Source organism: Helicoverpa armigera, chromosome 29 (genome assembly GCF_030705265.1).
Source record: "Helicoverpa armigera isolate CAAS_96S chromosome 29, ASM3070526v1, whole genome shotgun sequence".
NCBI classification, from domain to species: Eukaryota; Metazoa; Arthropoda; class Insecta; order Lepidoptera; family Noctuidae; genus Helicoverpa; species Helicoverpa armigera.
Genome location: NC_087148.1, coordinates 3,746,620 through 3,764,471, shown reverse-complemented (window position 1 = coordinate 3,764,471; position 17,852 = coordinate 3,746,620). Strand labels below are relative to the sequence as shown.

The 17,852-nt window shown below is 45.9% G+C and overlaps 1 protein-coding gene across 9 annotated transcripts in view; it reads right to left on the bottom strand.

Annotated features, from left to right (window-relative positions):
- The window catches only part of LOC110381385 (P protein), a 49,219-nt gene that overhangs the window by 14,380 nt on the left and 16,987 nt on the right, over nucleotides 1-17,852 (bottom strand). For all 9 annotated transcript variants that reach the window (XM_064042507.1, XM_064042506.1, XM_064042505.1 and 6 more), the window contains exons 3-7: nucleotides 2,884-3,055; nucleotides 2,447-2,483; nucleotides 2,173-2,308; nucleotides 1,499-1,674; nucleotides 367-636 (exon numbers count right to left, since the gene is read on the bottom strand). In XM_064042507.1, coding sequence (XP_063898577.1) covers nucleotides 367-636; nucleotides 1,499-1,674; nucleotides 2,173-2,308; nucleotides 2,447-2,483; nucleotides 2,884-3,055 — 791 coding nt within the window. The remainder of the gene's footprint in view (nucleotides 1-366; nucleotides 637-1,498; nucleotides 1,675-2,172; nucleotides 2,309-2,446; nucleotides 2,484-2,883; nucleotides 3,056-17,852) is intronic.

The window sequence follows — 17,852 nt, the reverse complement described above, 5'->3', positions numbered from 1 at the left end:
AACGAAAAATTTACCCTGTTGATTGAACAACGTCATTCAATTACTCGTCTAGTTTTATAATTTAACATTTTTTTAAAACAGTTGTTCTTTTTTTAAACGGCTAAATGAAGTATAGTGTGCTTGAATGGCGTTGTTCTAGCAAATGGCTAGAAGTTTGATTAAACGACTATTTATTTCCTTCAGTTACCTGTGACACTAGCTGAAATCCAGATTCTAGGCTACTCGTAAGATATTCATGATGGTTAAACCCAAAAATATAATTTTCTGACTTTCTCAAATCGAGCCTAGGACCTTCTCAGCATACTGCATAGCTGACTTCATCTATCCTTACGCTATGTACTGAAGAAATTTCCAAATCGAACTTACCTCAAAAATAATAAGTATATAAAGCGCGCACAGAAGCATACAGGCATAAATGACCCCCGTTGACAATTCTATGGGGTCTAAGCTATAGCTCAGCGCAAAGGGGGTCGTCGTATTCGCTGTGGTGGAAATCTTCACGGCATACACAGTTCTGTTGACATTGGGGGATCTTCTGGTGGTGGTGGGATCCAGTTTGAGGACCTGGGACCTGGTTTCCCCGAGGGTGAAGTCTATTTGGTCGTGAGGGTCCAGGTAGAGTAACCAGTGGGAGGACTGAAAGCAGAAAAATGATAATCAAATTAGAATATAGTCTAGTTGCATTGTTTGGGTATGTAGCAATAGAAATCGTTACCTACTGATATTATAAATGCGAAAGTGGCTGTTTGTGTGTCCCGTTTTTATACTAAAAATATATAACCAATTTAAATGAAATTTGATACACACATATTCTAGCTAGAGCCTTTTTTTCCGGGTGCGGGAAGTAGATACCTCAGAACACGAGAACCCAGGGGGAATAGATAGTGAATCTATAAAGTTAATATTGACTTTGCCCTTGTCTCCGAAAATGATTTATAGATATGTCAGTGATATCTAAAGAGATAGATAGATATGAATGAATTCCAAATCTACTAAGAGATGATTCTACCAAAAACATATTTTGTCTTTGATAAAATATCTTTGTTTTTATCTCACAAAAGCGGGTGAGCTATACATATACTATGTATGTCAATTTACACGCACCATTGTCTTTGTATGACTCGGTGAGCATTACTGAGCGTTCCCGAGTTTACGCATATAAAGACAATATGCATGTACAATTACAAGTTGGTTGGTGATTGATACACCCGTGCATCGGAGAGCCCGTACATGCTGGTCCTGCGCCTTATTTCTCTCCGGTTGTGTCGGATTGTCGTCCCAATGGGCTACGAGAGTGAAGGAATAGTGAGTGCACTTGTGTCCAAGCAAATGCTTGTACACTATAATATGTCCTGCGCAGTTGGTTAACCTCCTTACATGAGAACAGCCGCCGTAGGCAATAATCAGCTAGGAGGACATCATCATCATCACATTTACCCGCTTTCGTGAGATAAAAAAAATATAGAATATGGTATTGAAAAGGTAGTTTCTATCATACCTGATTGGTATCTTCTTTGAAAGCCTCATAGCCGTCTCCTTCAAGCCACACATCCATTCTGGGCATGTTCAGCTTATCACTAGAATTTAATTTCTTCTCATTTTGTTCAGACACGAATGGTCCGGTTAGTTTGAGTAGTACTGAGAGTTGATCTTTATCTGTTTGAAGAGTGTAACCTGAAAAAAATATGTAGGTTAGAATATACGAAAACACCTTAATTTTTTTTAATTTAATGAAGGAGATCGGGGCTAAGTAATAGCTGCATAAGTCGATCAATCTTAAGGTTAAGCAATGCTTGGCGCGGTCGGTCTTTAGGTGACCATTTTTCTGACCAGTTAGTGTTTTTGAAAGCACGTTCAAGTGGACCCGGCTGTCTTTTGAACATCTTTGGCAGTCGTTACGGATAATTAGACGCCAGAAAGCCACAATTTGGTCATGCCAAGGGGTAACCAGTTTTACAAAGTAACTGGGTTGAGGAAGTCTGATAGCTAGTCACTCCATGTAAAACAGTAGGTGGTTTGCGAATGGTGAGCGTTATGAAATATCCCTAGCTATGTTCATGTTCTCAAACAATGATTACTGAGTTGGAGTCGGGTCAACCAGATGCAGCTGAGTACCTTTCTTTTACATGGATGACTGCTTATCTGGGTGTGAGTATAAAACACAAAACTCACTCTTGACTTCACCAGGGGCTACTGAAGAGTGCCTGCTGAGCTGTTCCTTCTCGTTGTACATGAGGAAGACGACGGTGAAGAACATCCAGCACGCCACCAGGATTGTCATCTTCAGTAGGTGACCAGCTTGAGCCATCTGAAGGAAAGAGAGAAGTTATTATTGCTTTATGTTTTTTTAAGGATGTTAAATACTAGCTTCCACCAGCAGTTTCCTCCGCGTCTTTTGGGAACTACTCCGCACCTGGATAAAATGGTTTCTTTCAAAATATCTCACCTTTGTTTTCTTTTTGGGAGTAGGTATTTCTTCTATCCTGTAAAGGAATAAAACATCTGTATTATTTATCAAGAAATTATGACATTTGAACATCGATCTCGTCCAGATAACTTCTTATGAGGATAAAGGAAAATAATATATGAAGGACAGCTAGGCTTACATAAGTGTATACATGCTCTTGAAATTCGAGTGTTTTATCACAGCCAAAATCAAATTGCATGTAATGTTTTGTAGAGTTCTTCGTTGAACACCCTTAATGGATACCGGTTGTAAAAATTAAATTATTAATAGCCTATGTCCTTAACTAAGTTAACTGCTTAGACCCGGGAGAAGGATTTTCTAATTTTCAGCTTAAACGGTTCAGCCATTTTTGGGTTATAACATTTGTAAGTTACACGACTTTCTTTAATATATACAGATTAGGTTATTTTACTTACGTCTTTTCCTTTTTCTCTTTCTTCTCCTCAGTAGGCGGGAGACTCTTGCCATTGAGGAAGGCAATCTCCTCCTTAGTGCTGTGAACATTGTTGTTCAGATGTGGAGCAGAACTCACGCACGGCAGTCTCTTGGATGAACCGTTCTTGGTCTTGCGAGAGACGCCGAGGCCACCTGCGAAAATAGTTGAATTGAATTGGTGAACAAAATAAGTATACAGCTTGTTGTTCGCATTTTCATACAACTTGTATATCTATACAAGCATTACATACAACTTGTATAAGTATAGAAAATTGCCGTTTTTGACAGTACCTTTTTTTTTTTTAACGACGTAAAAATCATCAAATGACCCTCCCGCTGTGGGTTAGCAGCGGTGAGGGAGTCAGACTCTTACTGACTAAAAGCCGTCGTGTTCCGTCGTAGGCCTTATGTGCTAGGGCCGCGGTACCTCTTTCGAACAACCCGCAGCCCCGGCAGGCCAGCCCTGCTGGGCCCTCTGGGGTTGCTGACATCTCTTTGAGGAGCGCGTGGAACAACGCGCGCCGCCGACACGGGTCTGTTGTCTAAAAACAGACATGAGCGATGAGCCACCCGAACTCACCGCCCACAGACCCACGCCTACGGTGGCCGGGAGTCGTCTCGCGACACCCGGCGCCCGTGGTGTCTACCTGCTCCAGCGCGGCGGCCGGGATGAGAGGTGCGAACTCTCTGACGTTCCGCCGCCTCCTTCTCGAGCATGACTGCTTCGCAGAAGGAGGCGACGGCATCCCATTCCCTTTCGCCCCGGACCATGGCTTGAACCAGGGCCGGACGCGAGAGGTCGCCGCCGCCCACAGCCTCGACGAGGACCCGGCGGTGCCCTTCCCACGCAGGGCACTCCTGGACTGTGTGGTCCACCGTGTCCTCGGGGCTATCCGCACAGTGGTGACACCCGGGCGCCTCCTCACGACCGATTCGATGCAGATACCTCCCGAAACAACCGTGTCCGGTGAGGACCTGCGTCATGCGGTACGTGAGGGCGCCGTGACTCCCGAGCCACTCCTCAAAGAGGGGACTTACCGCCACTATGGTGGCGTGCCCTGCACTGGGTTGCGACAGTCGCTCCCTCCAGGCCACCATGACATCCCGCCGGAGCTCTGCCCGCTGCGCGACAACTTGTCGCGGCAACGGGGTTTCCCCCCGGCGCAGAGCCTCCTCGCGCCAGTCGTACAGGCGCAAGAAGACTCTCGCCTCCAGATCCCACGGTGGTAGTCCGGCTAGTAGGCCAGCTGCTTCGCGGGAGATCGTGCGGTACCCCCGGATTAGCCTAATGGCTATCACCCTTTGGGGCACGTTCAGGTAGTGTACAGCTCGCGGCCGAACCGAACGTGCCCATACCGGGGCCCCGTAAAGGGCCATGGACCGCAAGACTCCCGCGTAGAGTTTACGGCAGGGGGCGTTTGGGCCTCCCAGGTTGGGCAGGAGCCGCTTGAAGGCAGCACCTGTCTTCTCCAGTTTGGGGCCCAAACGTCGGAAATGTTCGACGAAGTTCCACCGGCCGTCGAGGACGAGTCCTAGGTACTTCATCGCCCCCTCGACGCCGATGGTAACCCCTCCCACCGTAATTTGGGAACCTGAAGGTGGCGCGTTCCGAAGCCCATGAAAGCACATGGCCTCGGACTTGTGCAATGCCACCTCCAGTCCCAGCAGCTGGATCCTCTCAACGACTATCGCAACCCGCGCGCCATTATGTCGGCTGCCTCCTGGTGCGACCTCCCTTGTGCCAGTACCAGCGTGTCGTCAGCGTAGCAAACCACGCTGACGCCGCTAGGGAGGTCGGCGCGCAGCACCCAGTCGTAGCCGATGTTCCACAAGAGCGGCCCCAGTACCGACCCCTGCGGAACACCGCACGACATCTCTCGCCGGTTCCATTCCCCATTGTGACCGGGGTAAATGATGGACCTATCCGACAGATAGGCCTCGACCACGCGACGAAGGTAGGTCGGCACCCGGTGGTACCGGAGTGCCTCCCTAATGCAACTCCAGGGAAGGGCGTTGAAGGCATTGGCGATGTCAAGAGACACCGCCAAGACGACCCCCCCCCGGGACACAGCATCCCCCGTCGTGAGAGATCTCACGCGCATGATGGCGTCCACCGTTGAGCGCCCCCTGCGGAAACCGAACTGGTTGTCCGCGAGGTCCGGCCCCATCCCCCCAAGGTGCGCAACGAGGCGGTGTGCAACAACTCGCTCGAAGAGCTTGCCCACCTCGTCGAGCAACACGATGGGCCGGTATGCGGACGGAGAGTCCGCAGGGCGCCCGGCTTCCGAATGAGGACCAGTTTCCCTGTTTTCCAACGAAGTGGGAACTGCCCCTCTCCATACATGCGCTGAGAAGCCCCCTAAGTCGAGGCCCGAGAGCCTCAAGGGCCAGAACCCAGGCCTTGCCAGGCACGCCGTCAGGCCCTGGGGCGGTATTTTTGGCTTTCAGCCTGGTTACCGCCACTCTCAGGTCCACCCCAGTCACCTCGGGGACATCGTCGTCGTCGGATGTGTGGTCCACAGTCGACACCGCGGGTTGCAGAACCATGGGCGGGGGAGAGTGTTCCCCGCGCGAAGGGAACAGAGCGCTCACCACCTCCTCCACCAGTTGAGGCCGAAGACTCTGGGTCAGCGGGGGGGCCCATGGGCGGAGCTTACCCCGCACCATTTTGTAAGGGCGCCCCCACGGATCTCTGTCCAGAGTCCCCAGCAGCTCTGTATTGGCCACGTCCTTGGCCTGGATGATGGCCAATTGGAGGGCGGTCTTCGCAGCTCTGTATCCCTCGTACAGTTCCGCTTCCCTGGCCTCTGCATCCGGAGGGCGGATGCGCAGCCTGCGGTGTCTGGTGTACAGGTGTCTCGCAGCGACGCACGCCTCACGAAGGGCCGCAATCTCGCTGGACCACCAGTACACCTGGCGTCGGGCGCGTCCTGGCAGGACTCGGGGCATGGCCATGTCACAGATCTCGGACATGGTCTCCCGGAACCACTCCGCCTCGTCGTTGATGTCGGCGGGCCTGTCCGGTGATGACACCCAAGCCCGCACGACTGAGGCTTCCAGGAGAAGCTCCCGGTCAAGGTGCTTTAGCGCCCAACGTGGACCACTCGGGGTCTGCAGGACCGGCGCGTTTGGATTTTGGGCGGAGACGTCAAACCGGATATACCGGTGATCGGAATAGGTCTCCACCCTCCTCGACGTGCCAGTCTAAGACACGCTGTAGCAGAGCGGGCTGGCGAACGAGATGTCCACTACCGAGTCGCCCTGCATCCGTACACGTGGGGACAGAACCCCGATTGAGGACGACCAGGCCTGATTCCAGCGCCCAGTCCTCCACCATCCTTCCCGCGCGTCCGTGTGTCGGGAACCCCAGGCCAAGTTCTTGGCATTGAAGTCCCCTAACACTAGCACAGGGAGGGTGTAGCTTCCGACGACGACAGACAACTCCAGGAGGGAGTTGTGGAACTCGGCGAGTTCGGTTCGGGGAGAAGTATACCCCCACAACAACTATCTCCCCGAACCGTGCTGCGACGCAACCCCTTCCACTCTTCACCCCTTCGAGGGAAGGAGTACCAGCGGCGGCCGACGATATGATGGTCACCGAGCCGCTAAGGTCCTTGACCCAGTCATCCCTGGGAAGGACAAAGTACGGCTCCGCGACCACGGCGATGTTGATCGACCACTGCGCCATGCTTTGGAGCAACAGGTCCTGGGCACGGGCGCAGTGGTTGATGTTCGCCTGGAGGAAGCGTAGTGGAGCCGTTTTAGAATTCCATCACGTCTTCCTCCTCTTCAGGCCCAGAAGCGGGCACTGCGGCAGCAGCAGCAGCGGCGACTTCGCCGGCAGCGACGGCATCATTGGAGGTGGCTGCGGCCGCGGGAGCTGCGGCTGTGGCGACGACGGACGGCCGACCCTTGCCCCTGGTCTTGACGGGTGGGGTACAGGTCTTGCACCCCGCCCGGTGTTCGGCTGGCCTTCCAGCAGCCGCACATGCAGTGCAGTGCGGCGTGGCGCTGCAAGACACGGCCTTGTGGCCGGGCTGACCGCAGCGGAAGCAGAGGGCGCTGCGGTCGACCTCCGAGGTGCAACGAACTCCCACATGGTGCCCAACGTGGCATCGGAAGCACCTCAGTGGTCTGGGGTCAAGCAGCTTGACCTGCGCCGACACCCAGCCAACCAACAATCTTCGGCCGTCGACGATTGTCTTGGCTGCCGTCACGGGGCAGCTCACCGTAACGGTGCTCGTGCCCCTGAAGTCGAGACGTAAGGTGCCCGCCTTGACTTCATCGGCGGAGCACCCACCCGTCCTAGCGACGGCGGCCACCACCTCCTCCGTAGTGACCGAGTCGTCCAGGCCCATGATGCGCAGATCCGCGCACTTGTAGGGCCTGGAGACTCGGGCATCGTCCGCACTTATGGACGCTCTGAGCCTCTCGGCTAGAGCGTCTGCGGTGGGCCCGCTGGCCGCTCCCGGGACCTCCAGCATTCGGGCGCCCGTTGCGGTCACCCTGAGCCGAAGGCCCTCGGTGATACCCAGCTCAGCTAGGTCCACCGCCTCCTTTGCCTTAGCGAGCACGTCGCGGTACGATACGCCCCTCTTAACCGCGTCCGGCTGTAGTGTGAGCACCACAGCCGCGGTCTTAGGGGCGCGCAGTTGAGCCGCGACGGCTCGCTCGCGGCGCTGCCTTTGCTTTCTTTCTGGCCGCCTTCCTCTCTTCTTCTTCTCCCCCACCACCTGCCACTCGGATTGAGTGGGAGGAGAAGTAGTCGCTGACGGAGTCGGCTTTGGGGGGCGTCTCGCCACTGGTGATGACGACGGGACCGGTGCTGGGGGTGGCACCGGGGTCCTCTGCGCCCGGACCGCCGTCGCAGCCTTTGGCTTCGGCTGGGCGGCTGCCCTCCTGGGCGGTCCGATCGGCGCCGCGACGGGGGGTTCGCTCGGTGCCGATGCTGCCGCAGTCGCATAAGAGGCCCTTTGGGCTGCTTGGGGCTTTGGCGCCGCGAGGGGAGGGCGCAGGACTCTGCCCTCCAGGACGGAGAAGCGAGCCTGGAAGGCCGCCATCTCCCGCCGAACCAGGGCCAGAACCTGGCTCTCCCCTGGAGAGGACTGCGGTTGCCGCGAGGTGGCCCCGCTTCGCTCCGCCTCCTGCTCGCGCATCCTTTCTATCTCCGTCCGGAGACATCTATTCTCCTCTACGAGAGACCCCAAGTTGGCCGTGAGGCGAGCTACCTGCTCCTGCAACTTGGCCAGCTCGCTCTTGGGAGCCAGGCCAAAATTGCTCACCGCTGCAGCGGTGATGGAGGCGGTAGCGGCCTCAATCGCGCTATTGCGATTGGCCTTCTTTCTCTTAAGGGTCACCTCTCTGAAGGCGGACTCCACTGTCTTCGCGAAGTCCGCCCTCCTCTCCCGGTCAGAGCCGAAGGCCGATGCGTCCTCCTCAGAGGAGCTCTGGTGGTCTCCTTCGTTGCCCCTGTCGCGAACGAGCCTCCTATCGGCCTTTTTGGCCGAAGCTCCGCGACCACCGGAGGAAGACCCCAGGTCGTCCGCCTTCCTCTTGAGGAAGGCCTCGACTCTGTGGTCCTTCTTGCTGCGGGGGACCGTGAAGTCTCCCGCAGTTTCCTCACTGGATACGGACTCGCAGTCCGAGTCCGCATCCCACTCCCTATCGTCTTTTTTGTTTGGCTTTTTTTTAATATTACTATCCATATACGTCCCACGAGCATGAGAACAAGTTCCTGTCCACCCCGGCAGTGGCCTCATACCGGGGCAAGCCTACATACTGTTGGGGGCGGCTGGCCCCAACAGGTGGGAGCGCTAACGACCGTGTCCCCCACGGCCATTCATCCCCTCGCCGCGCTCCCGAAACTTGGGATTAGGTGGTTTTTTATCTAAGAGGTGTCCTTCCTCTGGGCCGGGCGGTTAAGCCAAGCCCTCGGCGGCGGCATTAGACATGCCTCCGTCTGCTGTCCAGCCATCCCGGCTCAGCAAACCCGCCAAAAGGTTTGCTCTTCGTTGAACGAGGAGCAAACGAGCGCCGCTTCAGTGCGCCTGCACCTCTGCGGGTATGGCCGCATCCTTGCCATGTCCACAAGCGTCGACTGGTCAGGAGCGGCCCCTCCCTGGGTCCCTCTTCGTCTGGCTTCTCCCCTGAACCTTTCCGGCATGAGTGACTCTACCGGCAGAGCTCCAGGATCCTAGAAGCACGCAAGCCCCACCACGACGACAACGTGGGGACACCCTCGGTGGGGTTTTGACAGTACCTACGATAAAAGTATTGAATTGGACTAAACTCTTTTCTGATGAAGAGGAAGCGATTACAGAGTTTAGGTATTTGACGAAGAATATGCTGAGATTTAGATGTGTTATGTTATCGCACGAACGCGGGAGCACCATATTTGTGTGTGTAAATATACATGCATTTGCTTTTGTATGCGTAAGCTCAAGAGTTTTCAGAAGTACCCGAGTCGGCGAGTTATACAAAGGTAATGTGCCAGTAAATAGTTTACACAAGATTCTACATAGTTTTTGAGAATTTGATTAGATACTATACTGAAATCAGAACAGCTCACTTGATGGTAAGTGGTCATCGAAGTTTATGATATAACTTAAAACAAAGACTCCGTTACCAACCAAAAGACAAAAGTAGAAAACTAAAATAGCTCAAGTGTGTATCTTATCGTAGAAATGCCAATCAAACTCCGATCAAACTCTAATGAGAATGGATTGCAATAGAAATATAAATATTGGCCCACATAGGAACATATATAACAAGAGCAGGCGTAAAAACACGCGTACCAATTTATAGTAATATTATAAAAAGGAATATTTTGTAATTTTGTGCTCGAAAGGCTCCGAAACTACCGAACCAATTCTAAAAATCCTTTCACTGTTATGAGAAGCTACACAATCACCGAGTTGCATAGGCCTTCTTAACCCAGTTACCCGGGTAACTCTCGATGAATTCGCCTTGGTAAGACAAGAGCTAATTTAAAATAAGACCAGGAAATAAAAAGCCAAAAAAAGAAATCTTTATTTACTTCAGTCTACCCGCATCACCATACTTAAACACCATAGTTATACAAAACAACATTGCATCAACTTTGGTCCTTCACCTAAAGGCCGTTGACCTCTCATAACAAATGCAACGTTGCAACATAATGCATTCAAACGTGTTGCGTTTCCGTAAACAATGAATCATGTATGGAGTTAAATCTTGTTGAGTTACACCATTTAACTATAACGATAACCGAACCATTTTCAGTTGTTAAATCGCCAATTTTAAGTACCTATACGGCTTATAAAGGTCGCCGGAAGACGCTGGATGCAGGTCGCCTCCAACAGGTATCTGTGGAGATCTAAGGGGGAGGCCTATGTTCAGCAGTGGACTTCCTATGGCTGAGATGATGATGTTGATAAAATATACGGCTGGTTATGGTTTGGTAATCGTTATAGTCAAATGGTGCAACTTAACCTTAGTTCTTTATAGTCATTAAGTAACCTTTGACGAGGTCGGTACATGGATGGGTGACCATCTTGTCATAACGGGTTCCCCCGTGTTTCGGAAGGCACGTTAAGCTGGTGGGTCCCGGCTGTCATTTGAACATCTTTAGCAGTCTTTACGGGTAGTGAGAAGTCAGAAAGTGTGACACCAGTCTTACCAAGGGGTATCGGATTGCCCGTGTAACTGGGTGGAGGAGATTAGATAGGCAGTTAGTACATGTACAAAACACTGGTACTCAGTAGTTTCTAGTAAGACTGAAAGCCGACTCTAACATAGTTGGGATAAGGCTAAACAAATGATTATGATACTCTATATTTATCTCATTTAGTTATAAAACGTGATGATCATTAAAACCACGTGTTTTCTAAATGGGTTGTTGCTAAGCAACAACAGGTGTTTTTTTTGTGTATTCAAAGCGATGAGAAACATCACAATTATAATTATTACGACTGTCATTATGTCTACTAACTAGTGTGCTAGTTATACATAAGTATGTACCAAAATCATTATTATGTGTTTAATGTATATACATAAGTTATAAAGATTTTTTGTTCAGCACCCCGAACGCGGCCTATCTCAGGAACTCCTCGTCCGATTTGAATCATTTTTTCAGTTTTAGATAGCCCATTTACCTATGGAAGATTTATAGGCTTTGGTGAGTGAATTTCCTACGGTATGCGAGCAAAACTAGTAGCAGAAGCAAGTGCAATAAACGATACAGTTTAACATATTTAATGAACAAGATAATTGGGTTGAGATTCTCGTTAATATTCATTTAGTTACACGTGCTAGTAAGATATATCAATATACATATTTATATTTTTTTAATGACGTCAAAAATCATCAAATGACCCTTCCCGCTTTGGGTTAGCAGCGAGCGGTGAGGGAGTGTCAGACTCTTACTGACGAAAAACTGTCGTGTTCCATCGTAGGCCTTTTATGTACCGGGGCCGCGGTAACTCTTACGAACAATCCCGCAGCCCCGGCAATTTCTGAGGTTCAAATTGAAATAAACAAACTTGTGTCACGGAACCTAGTTTTGACGACAGCTGTTTTTTTAAACATACAATAATAGTGATCATTACTGCATATTTTTGAGGATAATTTCCTGTCATTATTAGCTGGTGTCATTGTCAAAATTGACCAATTTACCAAATAATGTAAGTGGACAATGATTATTTTTAAATCGTTTTCAAAATATCGTGTTGACATACGATACTTAAAGTAGGTACATATATTGAAATATATGTTTTTTGTGGGTGCCATATTTTGGGACTGCTGGATTGTTAGCGCGAGTTACCGTGGCCCAGGTACATAAAGGGCTTAAGAAGGAACATGGTGGGTTTTAGTCAGTAAGAGTCTGACACTCCTTCACGCTGCACCCACAGCGGGAGGGGTCATCTGATGATTTCCCTTTGAAGAAACAGGCAGTGGGACGGTGAGGAGAAAGGATGTTCGATTGAAAAGCGTTGTTAATGAAAAGGCTAGCTATTTTAGCTGCAACTTATGCAATGAATTCAGTTGCTAAAGGTTGCACATAAAAATACAAAAAAGGTCACTTTTAAGGACAAATATATAATATTTTCCTTGTCGGGACATTAAGATCTCTCCTTGCGAAATAAAAATATGTAATATCTTTCGTTTTCCTTAAAAATATTCTTATACAGCATGTTTAAGCTTTCTAAACTCGAAATGTTTTATTTAATAATGCAATTTATGAATTGATCTCGAGTTCAATTCCCGAGTAAGGCATAGGTCTTCAGGATTTTCTAAAATTTTGAAGAGCAGCTTGATTTTAGGACTAATCTAGGGTGATACACACCCATACAAAAAGATGGAAAGTTATGCTGTCGACCCCGACTACTCTCTTGGAGAGATAAAATTTTTAAAATGGGTATAGCTGCTTCTAGAGATTACTCGTTTCATAATAATTTTACAAACAAAAAAAATATATCATTAGAAATACTTTTAAGTATAGATAAGTTCCTTATCATCAGCATCATTTCCCGAGCCTTTTCCCAACTATGTTGGGGTCAGATTAGTTCCTAACTAAGATAAAATAAGCCGTAATATATTTATATAAATCCCCTACCAATACCTAGGTGAAAGCGCATCTAAATGCACTCTCGAAGGTAGACAGGTCAGCAGCACACAACATGTATACACGCTGTATATGTAACCAGTTTGCACTGGATCAAACCAGTTCGCCAACGCTAAGAGCGTGTGCGAAACAAATCGTATGAGTGTATTATGTATATTGTTTGTTGCTTGTAGACCATTATTTTGTAGGTTTCTTTAATAAAATATATCTAGTACCTACCTATCGGTAAAACCCATGAAAATTATATATTCAGTCTATAAGCTTAGCCTTTTCCCAACTGTATTGGGGTCGGCTTCCAGTCTTACGGGATGCAGCTGAATACTATTGTCCTATAAGGAGCGACTGCCTATCTGACCTTCCCAATCCAGTTACTTGGTCAACTCTTGGTAAGACTGGTAGTCAGACTTTCTGGCTTCTGACTACCCGTAACAACTGCCAAAGATGTTTAAATTACCAGACCAATTGAAAGTGCCGAAAATGAAAGAACTCGTCATGGCAAGAGGTCACCCATCCACGGGACCAACATGGGACAACGGGGAAATAGCTAGGCTAATGATAATGATGATGATTTTATTACCCCTAATAATGTTAATCCAAAGATTAAGTTAGTAAAAAGGTATTTAACGAAGGCAAATTGCTAATTATTCTTCCAACTGAAAACACTTAATAACAAAAACTAATTAAAACACATACAATATCCTCTAAGAGTGTAATTATCTTCCTATCAGTTCATCTTTATGATCTGTCATAAAACCGCTCTTATGACTCTCGAGAGGTATAGTTCAAATCTATAGCTGATACCGGTTTTATCTAGTTTAAACCGGTGTTTCTAGTAGTTTCTAATGCCTTGCCATTTCACTCGCAGTTGTAGAGAATTTTGAAATCTTATTTAAACTTGGATAAATATTAAAATCTGTCTATCTACTTGGATATCATCATCATCATCCTCCTGCTCTTATCCTAATTTTATTTGGGGTTGGCGCAGCATCTTCTTCATCCATACTTCTCTGTTTGACATCATCTCATAAGTAACATTCTTTTTAGCCATATTGTCTTTCACACAATCCATCCTTCGTTTCTTTGGTCGTCCTGTTCCACTACATATATCCGTATCCACAATCATCCTCAAAATCTTCCTCTCAGTATGATCCTTATTCCTTTGCATCATAATTATGCTTATCATGACTTAATACATAGACATAGACATAATTACTGTTTCTCGCGATTTCATTCACTTCCCGTGGGATCTACATACTGTAACCGATAAAATATAGGCTATATACTTGGGGATAAAATATATTCCCGAAAAGTGAAAGATTTTTTCAACTCGGTTCAGTCGCGCCGGACCCTTTGGGGTACAAATAAGTTGTTACCTCCTTAGATTATTTTCCCTTTAAATAACTTCTCATCTCAAATTCCTACAAGATACAAACACTCTTCGTTGCATCTACACTATTAACATACATACGTTCCACCGTGGCCTCGCCTGCATTCATCGTGAGAACAGCATATGCAGGCAGAATAAATATACATACTCTAGTGTTATCGCCTTTTAAACATGTCAAGGACAGACTATAGTCTGGCCAGATGTGAAAAATCAGAATTTAATGGTCTGACTAACGTGAAACGGGGGCAAAACGAAAATTGATTGATTGACAATGCAAAAGATGGTAGAATTTGTTACAAATAAGAAGCCTTGTTATATCACAAATATTGGGAATCGTAAAAATTGCGAGAAAAACAATATCCCACCCAAAACAAAACTGTGAAAGACTGCCAAGTTCGATAATATGGGAATGCTTCGCCTATAAAAGAAGTGAGATCTGAATAAGTACCAAGTTCCATACACATACCTCAGTTAAAAATAGTTACTTTTTAATGATGTTACTTGGCAAGTTTTCATACACCTTGTTATAAACCTACTAAACGCAATGAATCAAGTATTTAATTTTCTATTAAAACTTGCCAAGTAATCATCATTAAAAAGTAACTATTTTTAACTGAGGTATGTGTATGGAACTTGGTACTTATTCAGATCTCACTTCTTTTATAGGCGAAGCATTCCCATATTATCGAACTTGGCAGTCTTTCACATTTTTGTTTTGGGTGGGATTTCATTTATTTTTGTAAGGTTGTTTATTTTATTTTTTTCTTATGATGAAGTTAGTTAAAGAAATGTCTCATTTATACTATCTTTTAGATTTTTTAATATGCACTATGTTTCTTACAAAGAAATGAACTAGATTAACTAAATGGACTAGATTTACCAACTGACTGACATGACATGTTATCATATATTATGTTCGTGGATCAAAGTTACACATTCGTTATTTTCGAAAGTGATTCACACTTGGCCGTTTTCAGATTTTTACTTTACTTTGACTAAATACAAACCTTTGTACCATTCGAAGATATATTATATAAATATAGATAAATTTAGTTCGTTTTAGTTCCTTAGGGGTATAAATTTACACCGGGTATAAAACACCTTCATTATTTTGAAACCGACTCACACTTGGCCATTTTCAGATTTTTCCCTTTACCTTGACATAAAGACCTACCTCCATGCCAAATTTCAAGTCAATACGACCATTGGAAGTGGTCTAGGTTTTTGATGAGTGAGTCAGTGAATCAGTGAATCAGTGAATAAGTGAATAAGTGAATAAGTGTATAGTAAAAATAGCGATTTTCTGACGTCAATATCTCAAGACCTACAATAGGTATATTAATGAAATTTTGTATTTTAGATAAGTGAGGGGGTCTCAAAGGATACTAGAAATTTGATATGCGTAAATAAAATAGATTTTGAGTTACAGGGGGGTCGAATTTGGCCCGAAATGGTTCGTGTAATATAACCCACGGCCGGTGTGTCGCCTTTTTTGCTCGAACTTGGCGGACACACTGCCGTGTGTCTAGATTGCAACATTTGCAACATCAATTTTGTTTCAACTGCGTTGAGGGATTTCCCGCCTATAGTTAAAAATTAAACTATAGGTAGGTATGTCATGAATAGGTAGGTACTGATATTATAAAGAGGAAAACTTTGTTTGTTTGTAATGGATAAACTCATAACCTACCGATTTTGAAAATTCTTTCAATATTACGAAGCTACATTGTCTGCGAGTAACATAGGCTATATTTTATTCAGGTACGGGCAGTAGCTGCCACAGGACGCGGTTGAAACCGCGGGAAAATGGCTAGTTCTTTATATTACTGAAAAGATTCATTAAAATCGATCTAGTAGTTACCAAGGGCATAAAAGCGAAATAGAAACAAAGTACTAAGAATAGCGACAAACCAATTTCCCGCATCATATAATTTGATTTTCCAAAAGGGCATTCACCTACCGTTCAGAGCGGTGCAAACTGCTTCAAACCGGTTAAATATAGCCTAGTCTAGAGCTTTGTTTATAAATACTAGCCAGACTAAATAGCTCAGGCGGTATTGAAATAGCTATATTTGAAATCTTAATGTGAGGCTTATGTTAGACCAGAAATTCCGTAGTTTCATTAATTTTCTCGGATGAAATACGCATATTGAACTAGCTTCCAGCCGCGGTTTTACCTGCGTCGCGAGATAACTTCTTCCATTCTTTCCGTAGCCAGATGGTGACAAAAATGGTACCTACTATGTCCTTTTCCCCAGTCTAAGCTACTTCTCCTCTCATTTTCAGCTTAATCGGTTCAGCCATTCTTGAGTCATAAGTGGTGTAAATAACATAATTTTCTTTTATGTACTTATACTTATTAAGATGAGTGAATACGCTTGCTTTTCAAAAACGTCTATCTACTATGTTCTGCCTAACCCTATCCTAAAGCCTAAAATAAAAAAGAGGAAATATTTTCTGTTTGTTTGTGTAAAGTTGTTAGAGAAAAAACAATTTTTCCTTGTGGAAGATTTTAGTTATGATTGTCCTAAATCTATTGTTTTACGTTCGCTACATACAAGGTCATGTATGTACAAAACCCACCGTACTTAAGTAATAATAAAACGTAAACAATCAAAGGTACTGATTCTGGGTCAAACTGGTTTCAACCAGTTCTTTATACAGGTTGGTTATCTTTGTAGCCTAAAGGATTTGAAACTACTGAACCGATTTGTATAATTATTTTCACTGCTGAAATCTAGAGAATAACCAGTTGTCAGTCCAGTTGTAAACTACTGCCTGTCCTTCCTCCGAGCATTTTTCCCAACTATGTTGGGGTCGGCTTCCAGTCTAAACGGATGTAGCTGAGTACCAGTACTTTACAAGGAGCGACTGCCCTATCTGACCTCCTCAACCCAGCCACCCGGGCAGCCAATACCCCTTGGTTAGACTGGTGTCAGACTTACTGGCTTCTGACTACCCGTAACGACTGCCAAGAATGTTCAATGACAGCCGTATAAACTACTGCCTGTGCTAGGATAAAATAAACCCTAGGACATCTGAGTAATTAAAAATAAATAAATATTTTTCTTACACATAAACTAAAATAACTATTCCCATAAAATTAACGACACAATAAACTTCTATAATAGAATTTTAATTACTTTTGTCTCATTAAAACGAGACAGATTCCAGACAGAGAGAGACAGCAGAACAACATATAGCTGTACCGGTATAAACTAGACAGAACCGGTTTAAATATAGCTTAGAACTTGGCTCGATGACAAAAAAATCTTTGGTAAACACGGTGTGTTTTGATTCGAGATAATATCGAGTGCTTAGCCTTTTTATTTTGTCGTATTAAAGCGTTTTCTTTGCTACACCAAATATTAATTACTATTTCAGCTGTTTTCCCGTGGTTTTGGCCGGGGCATCATCTCGTATTTGGATAAAATATAACCTATGTTACGCAGGGATTGTTCAAAACAATTGTTCAAATCGGTTGAGTAGTTTCGGAGCTTTTATGGTATACACAAACACAAAAATATTTTCTCTATATTACATTTAGTAGGTAAGTATAGATATAGATTCATTCCCTATTCCTAGAATTCAAAATGATCTACTGATCGTAACTATATTGATTTATCCAATTTGCCATGCACAAATTGGCCATGAAAGACAGACACGTAATTCTTCTCACATTTTTTACAGCGGTAATTTCTTGCCTGGGTAACTGGGTTGAGGAGGTCAGACAGGCAGTCGCTCCTTGTAAAACACTGGTACTCAGCTGCATCCGGTTAGATTTGAAGCTGACACCAACATAGTTGGGAAAAGGATACGCAGATCATTTCTTACCTCTCTGCTCTAGATATTACCCACTATTTCAAGCAAAAACTACCGAACAGATTTTGATATAACTTCACAGTTATATAACTTACCTAAGTATATTACTAGGCGGGACGACCTGGATGCCTACAACCCTG